The sequence below is a fragment of the Fulmarus glacialis genome, unplaced genomic scaffold, assembly GCF_000690835.1.
Source record: "Fulmarus glacialis isolate BGI_N327 unplaced genomic scaffold, ASM69083v1 scaffold17693, whole genome shotgun sequence".
Classification (NCBI taxonomy): Eukaryota; Metazoa; Chordata; class Aves; order Procellariiformes; family Procellariidae; genus Fulmarus; species Fulmarus glacialis.
In genome coordinates this window covers 8,859-20,403 of record NW_009202480.1, presented here as the reverse complement: position 1 = coordinate 20,403, position 11,545 = coordinate 8,859, and the positions used below count along the sequence as shown (strand labels likewise).

The 11,545-nt window shown below is 38.4% G+C and overlaps 1 protein-coding gene across 1 annotated transcript; it reads left to right on the top strand.

Annotated features, from left to right (window-relative positions):
• Window positions 1–170: 170 nt before the first annotated feature.
• Window positions 171–9,399, top strand: LOC104074250 (palmitoyltransferase ZDHHC15-like; the record flags this gene model as incomplete). The annotated part of the gene is made up of 4 exons (XM_009574311.1): window positions 171–303; window positions 1,498–1,624; window positions 3,062–3,171; window positions 9,356–9,399. Coding segments are annotated over 4 exons (414 nt in total), but the record flags the coding sequence as incomplete, so codon positions are not given.
• Window positions 9,400–11,545: the final 2,146 nt, after the last annotated feature.

The following is an 11,545-nucleotide window of genomic DNA, read 5'->3' as shown; positions in this document are numbered from 1 at the left end:
GATCATTTCTTTGTCTCTTCTTGCTTTTAGAGTAAGGTGTGACTTTTGTGTGTACAAGTTTGAGAACTCCAAATGGGAGTTTTAGAGGCTATCTTTCTTCTCTCTAGGAACAAAGAATTTCCGGCTTTTATTTGTTCCTATCACTTGTTCTGTGTTGCTTTTCTTTCCAGGGTGAACTGACTAATGGACGTTCCAAATTTCATGTCCTTTTCCTTCTCTTTGTGGCCGTCATGTTCTTCGTAAGCCTTATGTTTCTCTTTGGCTACCATTGTTGGCTCGTTAGTAGGAACAGATCTACTTTAGGTAAGGCTCTTGTGTCTTTCTTCTTTAAGTAAGATACACCAAAAGTGCTGTAAGAAGGAAAAAAAAAGAAAAAAAAAAAAAGGCATTTGTGTTCTACTCCTATACATTACCGCTGGCTTATGAGTGGAGGAAGATTTAAGATCTTGGCACAGTGCTGCAGAAATTTGTCACTTCAAATGAGCTGCATTTATTAGGTGGTGTGACAAAAGCTTTTTTAGGGAAACAAGAGCCTTAAAGTGTAAAAGTCCAATTATGAAAATGTTATGCATATGTATAACTACATTTGCTGTGAAATGAGTGCAGCTTTTCAGGAATAATGGTTCTTTATGCTCATATGCTGGAGCGCATCCTAAAACAGCTTAGTAAGGTTGGGAAAAACAGTGTCCGTCTTCATTGACAAAGGCAAAGAAGTTATGACTGTAAAACCAATGAAATGAAAACCTGAAACAGTATGATGTTGTCAAGTGATTTCTTTGTCTTTCCTCAGATAAATGCTGTTCAATTTTTAAAGCTTTTTGGATAAAGTTTTATAACAAAACACACACTTGTTTGTGTTTGAGCAAATATTCAGATTTTGTATAGTTACTAACTTTAAAACTCATTTCATGAGGCACTGAAGCTCATCTATCCCAAAACATGAGACCCCTTGCAGCAGCTTAGAAGGTAGATAAAATAGGTTCTAGTGCACTCTAGTTCTTCTCCCCTCTCTTTTCTTAATTTTATGTCTCACCATAACAGAAGGTCTATTTGCATATGTTTTTCTTAATGCCTGTTCATTGTATCATTAATAAATGAGGCAGTTTAAATCTCCAGTGCTACTTCTGAAATATGCATTGAAGGCCAACCTACTTAATTCTGCAGATTTTTTACTTGGAAATTTCTGCCCACTGCATTTCAACAAGTCTCACGCAAAGATCTTTTAACTCTATTCTCTAGATTAAACAAACCGTTTGTAGTTCGGTTTGACTGTTCCATATGGTTCAGTTGCAAGACCAGATTCCTACCTTCAGTTTGAAAATCTGTAAAGGCTTTCAAAATGAAAAAAAAATTATTTTCAAACTTTGTATCTTCGTAATGCTAGTTCATAATCTGTTAAATCATGTTGTCTTTAGATGGCTACAACATGCACAATCCTGTTTCAGAGTATTTGGCATTGATTTTCCTTTTTTTCACTGAAATTGCATCTGTGTTTAGAGGCTTTCTCAGCTCCAGTGTTTCAAAGTGGCCCAGATAAAAATGGATTCAATCTTGGCTTTGTAAAGAATCTTCAGCAAGTGTTTGGAGAAGAAAAAAAGCTCTGGTTACTACCTATTGCCTCTAGGTAAGTAATAATCAAGTCAGTGCTAAAAGCTGATACAATTAACTGAAGGGACTGACTTCTAAGTGTCTGCTGTAGCTTCATGTGTTACGCCTATTATTGTGTGGCTTGGCTAACCACTGTTGTGCATCATTGTAAATGAGCCAACAAACATCATCTGTGTTAATCCTGTTCACCAGAAGTCTGGAAGGGAAAGGTTTTTGAGGGCTAAATGCGTTGCACGGGGTGTTTGAACTCTTCCTGGACTCCTGTGGCACATGTGTGGATGGGTGTTCACTTCAGAGATGCTGTTTTCTTCATCTGTCAGACTCCTCTGCCTGAAACAGAGTTTATGTTTCTTAATGTAGGGGAAAATGTTGTTTTGGCACTTAGTAAACCAGTAGTAAAGTACACTGAAATTCAATTCCTTTAGTAATTGGGCACAATTTAAAATAACTTCCTGGCACAGCAGTTCACAACTTTTTCAAGTAGCAGTGTATATGTCTAAGGCCCAGTTGCATCCCCACTGCTGTTTTCCACTCTTAAGTATAGTTAAAGGGAAAAGATTAGCACAGAAAGCCTTTCTGTTAATGAAAGGCAGCACTGAAGTGCTAGTCAGAGGCACATTACCAGTATGTATAGTCATCGCAGGGAGAACACTCAGATTATTTTCCTTGCATAAACATAAATCATCAGAGGAAAAAGGCACTTCAGTTAGTTTACAGTTCCTCTGTCTATGCTGCTGGATGTTAGGGAATACAGTATGGTGCAGACCAAGCTAGAACATCTAGTTTTTAACTTTGTTAGTTTACGTTACATGAATTTGAACGTAGTCCCAAACTCTTGTTTGATACCCAGATACGCATTTCTATTTGGGCAGTAGTAAAGCAAAAAAAGCTTTAAATCTTTGCAGAGTGTATTCCCCCCCGCCCCCATTTTGTGTACAGGTTTAGGTCACAGGAAAGTGGGTCTTTTATTTGTCTTTCAGTAACACCTAACTAAGATTGGGGCCATTTTCTGTTGGGTGTCATTCAAACACAGAAGTGTAATTTCTGCTCTGGAGAATCTATGGTATAAATTGATAAAATTCATACCTTTGGTATAAATTGCTCTTTCTGCATAAATGTTTTCCTTAGTTCCCCCCTCACTTCTAGCTGTCCGTAAGTTAATTTTTTTCTGTTGTTTGCTGTATCCAAATGACTTGATCAAGTTAGGCATATTTAAGTTCTGCTAAAAATTATTTAATTCCAGGCTATAGGTTTGAACTTTTATTCTCCAGAGAGCTTGAAGGAATTGAGAACCAAAACTAATCGCAGTATTTTTCAAAACTTAAAAATAATTTGTAATTATGAAATACAGGCAACAGAAAACTTCGTTTGCAGATAAAACGTGTAGAAATTGTCATCCTTCAGAGTCACTTGCTGCTTTTTACAGTGTCTTTCTCTGCCTTTTTCCATGCAGCCAGGGCGATGGACATTTTTTCCCAATGAGAGCTTTGTGTGAAGCTCAGAATCCTCTCCTAGCAAATGAAGAGCAGTGGGAAGATGATGGAATAGATGAAGAGCCTCATGGTAAGGTAATTGAGAAAATTAGTAGTGTCTTGACCTACAGTGACTAATGGATGACTTGTAAGAGCTAATCAAATAAAAAAATTGCGTTGGCTAAGTCACTGGGCAGCTCTGACTTGACTAATAAACACAGACTGAAAATAAGCCCTACTTTGGAGTCAACTCTTTTTTTTTTTTTTGTAGCTTTCAACTTGCAAGTAAATGAACTGAGAATTTGTTACAAGTTGCAGAGAGAAATTGAAATTTCCACAAACTGAGTGTATTTATATGTAAATGTTGCTGCATGCAGCACAGTTATTGGAGACGTAAAGCTGTGCCTGTAAAAATGAGAAGACTAAGATTTTTTTTTTAAAGTGCATTTATCCTCTGAAGTTTGTGGAAAACATGCATGCAATCACCTGAATGCAGTGATACATTTAGGAAGCTACTTTAGGCTTTGTTTGTTCAGCTTTATTACAAGAGTAAATAAGTTCATTTGGTTTTGATGCTTGCCTAGCTATGCGCCAATCGCCATAGAAGAAATATATGTGCTGAGAGCAATTGTAGGTGAACTGGCATGTTTGCACAATAGATTTGATCGGTTTCTGAAATCTAAACATACCTTTTATGCTATGGATGTCCTGTTAGACAAAAGACTTTATATGTGTATCCATTCTTTGATGATTTTTGTTAGATGGATCCAAAATTAGTTTAATGATTTTTTACTGTTACATTTCTCTGTTTGAACTTGATTTTTTTTCCTTGCATATTTACCTCAAAGCTTTGGTCTTTGGAGAATACAGTATGTATCAGGATATCAGGGTTCATGTTGGAGACCCCAGTTACCATGTTTGAAGGTTCAGAAATTCTGTCAATAAGTTAAGCATGGGCGCATATTTTTTCCTGTGAAGCAAGGATTCCATCCACAGGTTCCCTTTAAAAGAAATATGATAATCTCACTCTTCTTTTCCCTTTAAGGAATGGTGAAAGTATTAATTAATTCTCAGGATATTAAAATTAGTGGATCAAGTAAGTATACTTGGAGAACCAAATATCACTGCCTTACTGTTCAGAGACGTGATTTCCATAGTTGCGCTCTTTATTGCCTCAGAATAGTTTTCAGAAACTTGCTGATAATGTTCCCTTCCAGGGTATACATTTTAGTCATATGTGCCCAATGTATGTTTGGTAACCTGTGAGGAAGACTATAGTCTTGGTTAAAGGGGGTAACAAACTTTACATGTGAACATTTTTCTACATGTGCAACGTACTGTACAATGAGCTCTTTAGTCCTAACAGCACAGTATTTGCTGTTCAGTCTCTGGTTAAGGTAAGCTTACCTTACCTTAACCTGTTCAAGTTATTCCACTGCAAAATAAACAGTCTGTGTGTTTTCCAAGACACACTTCACACACTGCTGGGAAAATATACTCTCCAGGATTTTGTCAGTAGGACTGAAGAGGCTCATTTCAGCTTTTCTTCAGATTAACTGCTTTAATTAGTTCGTATTTATGTGTTAGAAAACTACCTGTTCTTCCTGGTTTGTTTTATACATTTTGGCAGTTACAAGGTAACACAAATTGGCTTTAAAAGTAACAAAATACAGCATCTCTGTGTATTGTTTACAATGCTTTAAAATAACTGCGTTAGGAATGAGTCAGAACTTCTTCCAACTTTTTCAAAGTATAAATTCTCTGAATAAAAAAATTAATTCTTAAGTATGAAAACATTTGACAGTGAGATGATTTTCGGCCAGATCAGACCCCAGAATCTGAATCTGGAGCTTATATGAAGTCCCACAATTTATAGTACTTACAAAATAAATGACATTTACAGGCAGTTGAACTAGATGATCATTGTAGGTCCCTTCCAACTGAAATTTCTATTCTATTTTGTTCTACTAGTCTTTTTTAATGAAAAAATAGTTTGCAATCTTATTCCAAGAAGCTGTAGAACTGTATCATTGGTAAAATTAGAACCTCTTACTGTAATGTAAGAGCCAAACTGAGCCTATACAAAGTTATAGACAAAAGTGGAAAAGGCTGAACACACACTGTGAGTAGATGGCTAGCTTGTTAGCATGTGGATCTTGGCCCATGATTGGAGAAGTTTTAATTTTTTTTCAGTAGCTGTGAGGTAAAGGTGGGAACTGCAAATAAAAGAATGCCCTGGATAAGGAGTTTGCGTCCTTTTTATGTCTACAAGTCAGTGATGTGGAGCTGGAATTCAACTGCTAGAGCAAACGGTGGGGGAAATCCACTTCCCTTTATTCTTCTTACAAACAGGCAAATCCTCCTCTCAGCTCTCAGTCTGAACATCTGAATTTTGCAAGATGAAATCCCACAGGGAGACTGGGGGCAGTCTGTGTGGTTGGGAGGGGAGGAAGCTGACACCCTTCCCCGGATGCTTCTGTGGCTGGTGCTGCAGGACTGAGAGTAGCTGACACTTGTAACGCAGCTTTCAGCCCTGCCGCTGAACCAGTTCCGTGAGCAGAGTGATGCACAGAGCTTTCATCAGAAAGCTCCGCAACAGGCAGGGTTGCCTGAATCTTGCACTCTACAAGTTCTGTGGCTCTCCATGGTAGGGTCATGATTGATTCAGTAATCATAGAATCATTTAGTTTGGAAAAGACCTTTAAGATCATCAAGTCCAACCATATAACACATGTAAAATATTTTTGAGTAAGTAGTGTTGTGATACAGCATAAATCTATCTCATCGAGCATTTTTCTCTAAGCTCTTGACTGTACCCTTCTGCTAGCACAGATAACAGATGTTTGTGTATCATTTTGATTAATATAAAAGATGTTGGGGGAGAGGGAGCTGTATAAGAAAAGGTACCCGGTTTGTTCTTTTTCCTGTTACGTGAACGTTAGGCAAAGCAGGAGTTGAGGAAACATGAAGGTTCAGATTTTTCAATCTTGCAGTCTTAGGAGATGGCAGTGCCAGCTGCACCAAGATCAGAACTTGTATTTAAGTGGGGTCTCTCACCTCCTGGAGTTTCACCTGTAATTGCCTGTGCACTTGTGTTATGTGGCCGGAGTAATGAGGGGTCTCCTCATCAGTTGAGTCCCTCACTCCAGGCTCCTGCAGAAGAGAGAGAAGCACCACAGAAATAATGAAAAAAGGAGGAGCTTGATGAAATGTTTCTTTGTTACTATGCCTAACTGCGTTATTGCAGAGTTTTGCTTCCACCCTGATTATACTATGTCTGCATAAAGCAGGGCATTTTTAAGCCCCCAGAATTGCAAAATCAGCTCACATGGGGGAGATGAGCATTAAGGGGACTGGGAGATTCATGAGGAGAGGACAAGCCCAACTGAAGGCAAGGAGATGAGGTAGCATCATTTAGGTCCCAGGAGTGTGCAGGCCATCTTCTCAATCGTCTTATCCACAGGGTTGTCCTTTGTTCTGTGATATGGATGTTTAAATGTGTCCTTCCTGGTTGGATTTTTTTTTTCTTAATCCTGGCCTTGCTAAGGCTTTTATTGTTTCATGTACGGAGAAGAATATTGTGGGGAACCTTTTGTTTCATTTCTTAGCCAGAGACTGAAAACACTTGCTTCCAAATTCATGGTAATTTGAATGTTTTTCAGATTTATTAATGCTCATCCCTTATTCATAGGCATCTGTTTAAGCTGTCTAGCCAGAGAGCTACCCCAAATCACAGGCTGGCAGCTTATAAGTTAGCAGTTTTTTCAAAGAACTCATCTAGAATGTATTTGACATGTTGGTTGTGGGTGTGTCAGTACTGTGGATGCTTGCACTCTTTGTCTTGTCGAGCCTAGGGCAGGACAGCCATTTCTTTACATTTATAGCAACATCTCATCTCTTAGATTGATTTATTAATTTAATCATGTGTTTCATTTAAACTTGTACAAAAGGCTTCAGTGTGAATCAAATCTTTCCCAAATTGTTCTCATCTTCAAAAATTTGTCATCTGTACTAAGTAACATCTTTTCAGCAGAAACCAGTGTATCCTGAGTAATAGGTGGAAGTTGATATCTCTGTTGGTGTGATGAAGCTTCAGGTGTCTGAAGGCATGTGATTTGAATTTAAATTCAAATCGGTAGGAGTCTAATTAAAGGAGCTTCATGTCCTGAGATACCAGCTAATTTGGCATAGCAGTCCTTCGAGTAGAGAAGTCATCTGTTGTGACTGTAGGGATTCAATTTCTATCCGTCCAGAATTTTAAAAAGCTACTTAGATGTTGGAAGTGAGAGAGGTTGCTCAAACAGTACAACGGTGGATTGGCCAATTCAGTAAACTGAGATAAAAGACTACGTTTGCATCTCTGGATTTTAGGCATGATATAAATGGTTAAATTGTGTCTGACAGAAAAAGATTAAGTTAAAGCAGTGCTAAACCCTGCATCAATGACTGCCTTATAATCAGTTTTGAAATGATGGAGGGATACCTGTGTAGGAATCCGTGTCAGTTTGACTAAATTAATTGGTGAATATATTTAGTAATACCAGTATGGTTTTGTACATGGATCAGACCTGCAGCTGCTAAATCAATTAGATGAAAAAAAATATTCCACGAAAAGTTGGTAGTGAAATTTCAGTGAGACTAATGTCCCAGAGCCAGCAGGACATACCCTTTTATCAGTTCCCTTTGACATTCAGATCGTATGCTTTCCTAAAGGTATGCAGAATAAAGGGTTGTTCTCTGGAACTTCCCATCTGAATAAATGGATTAGGTTTTGCATGGTAAAATAGATGTCTATGCTAATAAATATGAAAATAACCTGATAATGGAGATAGCACTGATTCTTTTTATACATAGTAAGGAAACAAGAGGCCTAGGCAAATTTATTTATTGTGTAATGTATCATTGAGTGGTAAGGGGGAAGTGTTTGCTTTTTGTTTTTCTTTACCTTCACAGGGAAAATTCATTTGGAGAAAATTAAAGAAAGTTCTGTGGCAAATTGATTTTTGACACTGCTTGATGCCATTCTTGCATTTTGACCATCATGTCTTACAACGAGCTCTGGATTTTAAAACTGAACAGTGTGAAATCAGTATAAGATGTCTACAGAATAGTACGGTTTTGAAATCCTCTTTTTGGCAGGCATGGGAACAACCCTGTAAGCATGAATTTGGGAATTCGATCTTATTCCTATAGCTGCCACAGAGCTTTTATGTTTTTTTATTGGACAGCGTGCTTCACTTAACGATGTTTTGCAGGTGGGGAGAAATACAGCATGATAACCTTTCTATCTCTGAGGCAGGTTGTGAAGATAGATTTATGCATATAAATTGCTTTGAGTTTCTTGGGTATTAGTTACTGTAATAATACAGTTCTACAGTACAGCAAAATGTTGTTGCCTACGATCAGAAGGATGCTGTTTCCATTGAATATGAGGTATGAGCTGCCTTCAGGCCAGTTGTCATTTTAAACAGTCTCCGCATAGTTGTAGGCTGCTGTTAGATTGACCCCAAGCTTCCTCTTCATCAGATGGAACAAGCCCAACTGCCTCAACCTCTCTACATAGGTTTAAAGTAGAAATTTCTGTGCTGTTTATATATGGCTTAAGTGTGACCTCCACAGCTTTCAGTTTTCCAAGATTTGGGCTGAAATTGTGTCTCTTCATAGAAAAATGACTGTTTTATTTTGCAAGTGAAAATGTTTAGGAATAAACTTGCCATGAGTGCATGAAATTACCATGTGTATTACCATGTGTTTCTACCACGGCTGTGTTAACCCAATGCTATTCAGAGAACATGATTTCCTGGTTCATTAAGCTTTGGTACCCTCACTCCCATCTGACAGAAGGGTTTTAGGAGACTGTGTTATAGGCACAAATGATGTTTTACTCTTCCTTGTTTTCTCACCACTGCTTTTCTTTTTTGTAAGGCATCAGCAAATGAAGTGCTCTAAGCTTAGAGTTTTCAGATTCCATTTCACACAGTAGAAGTAAACCAGTATAATTTTCTAAGCAGAAAGGCCTGAAATGTTCCATTAAAACTGAAAGATTTTTATTTGTCTTTCTGGCTTTAAAGCTTGTGACACAGTTACAAAATAGATAAAGCCAATAATAGAGTAATCTCAGTTTAAAAACTGCTGTTCAGTTAGCTCTGACAAGCGGTTGTCTATTTTTATGTGGAATGATTCTTAAAAACACACTCCCATACTTAGTAAAAATATATTCTCAGTGAGAAAAACGGATTTACTTACTTCTAACTACTTTGTTTTTCGTTCTATAGATTCTGGTGAAGCTTCATCCCTTGCCATAGAAAGGGAGACATAGCAGTTTGAAAATGCAGCAGTATAAAGCTTGTTCAGAAAGGTCAGTATTTCTTTTTTCATTACCTTCAAAACGGCTGCTCTGCAGGGAAATTGGTAGGTAATGTTGGACAGGTTTTGACTTTGACAGTGGCATACCCCACAGCGCTCGGGCAGAGTCATCTCCCGTGCTGTGGAGCACAGACCTTCACGCGGGCTTTGGAGCGGTGCAGCTGTGATGGTGGCATGCCATCTAGGCCTCTGAGCCCACTGAAGGGCTGAGACCCTCTCACCAGAGTATTGTGTTGATGCATCTATGCACGGTAGTATTTCACCAATATTTCTCCATCTTGTCCAGAAATATATTGTCTAAGAGAACCTGAAAGAAAACAGTGGCTATCCAGTAGCCCTGGGATGGTTGTTGACACAGTTAACACGAGAGCCGAAAACACTGTTTGTAGGGGAGGATACAAACCCTGCAGCTCCTCTGGTAAAAGTGGCGGGAACGACTCTTGCCACTAACGTGTACAATTACAAGATTGGAACTCTGTTCAGTGATTCATGAAAGGTGTGGGAAGGTGCAGATGCAGTCTTAAAAGAAACTGAAGTTGAGAACAGCCAAGTTGCAGTTAGGAATAAATGGGAGTAACTTGATGCCCACATCAGCTGCTACTCTCTTATCTATTTTTTTTTTTCACGCTGGAGAAACTTGGGTACAACAACAGATGATATAGTTTGGGGAAGATGCTGCTACCGGAATGTTCACCTGTCAATAATCTGTTCTGACTTCCATAATAGTGGGGAGATATCCCGCACACGTACTGTTGCAGAAAGCTGCAGGCTGTGTCCTCTTCAGTCTCCACTTTTTCACAGTGGAGTGTAGTTGACCAAGATTGAAGGAGTATCCTCCGCTGTCCCACTTGCAGGAGGTGGAATAGTCAGATAGAATTTGCCCCTCTATTTTCTGTGGGTGTTGAATAACTGTATTGTATGGCAAAGCACTGTAATCCACTGCCTAGTTCTGCACACGCATAGGGCAACTCGAGATTTTTATAAATGGGCTTCCTGCATATTGTAGATGCGATTCCATTTTCTTCCACAGAGAAGAAAAACCCCAAAGTATTTTTTCTGTCGACAGTCAGTGAGGACCGCATACTGCCATTCTACTGAGGGAGTGGAAAAACAGCATTTTCCCTATTGTTCTACATGGCTTTAAAACAATGCTCAAAGTCAAGATTAGACAGCCATCTATTGCCCATCAGATCAGTGCTTATAGTTGCACATTTTTCTTTATTTAAATTTCAGCTTCCCTCTCAGGAGTCAACATCCCTTCTCTTGGCATGGACTTCAGTTTTGAGGGGCAGAAAACAAGTGGATCTTCAAGATGAGAAAACATCATGAAGTATCGTCTGATTGGAATCTGCATTCTAGAGAGCTTCTCCAGAAATCCTGCTATCCAGACGTTTCAAGGCTCTATAAGTTTAAGTTACGGAGTGAACGGAACAGTTTTATAGGGTGATTCTGGCCAATCTTCTTTGGCCTGCTCTCTTTATTTTATAAATAATATATATATTTTTTATTCAAAATAGGTAAAAAAGTATTGATGTGAGGGCATTTCCAAAGGCCTTTTCATTTTGCAAACATCAGGGACTCGAGTTCTTGAAATTCTTCCAAGCCATAATATTCCTGGGGATGGTATTTATTTTGAGACTGATTTTCCAACCTTCTCTGACAAGTAGAATTTTCTAATGTGTTTAAAGTTCTGTCTGAGTCAGTTCAACTCAATGAGAGACAGACCCACTTAAATTTGGCACTAAATTGATAGTTGGATGTAAGTGTGTTGAAAGAAAAAGTGCTGAACATGCATATATACATGTGCAGCTGAGTATGAACATAAAGTATTCACATTGCCAGTATCAAGATTCAAGAATATTGTGGCCGTAGATTTTTAAGATTTTTTTTTTTAGGAGGGTGTAATTGTCTCAGAGTTTGAGTTATAGTGCCCTTTAAGCCCAATCCTACTTGCAGGCACCTAAAATGCAAAAGGGAACTTTAGACAGTACAGTTTGCATTAATTCCTAGGGCTAAAATACCAATTCATTCCTGGATCAGTGTTTGATGGAAATTTGTGTGTTTATGGAGTCAGAAAGGAAGATGTAAATTTGAAACAC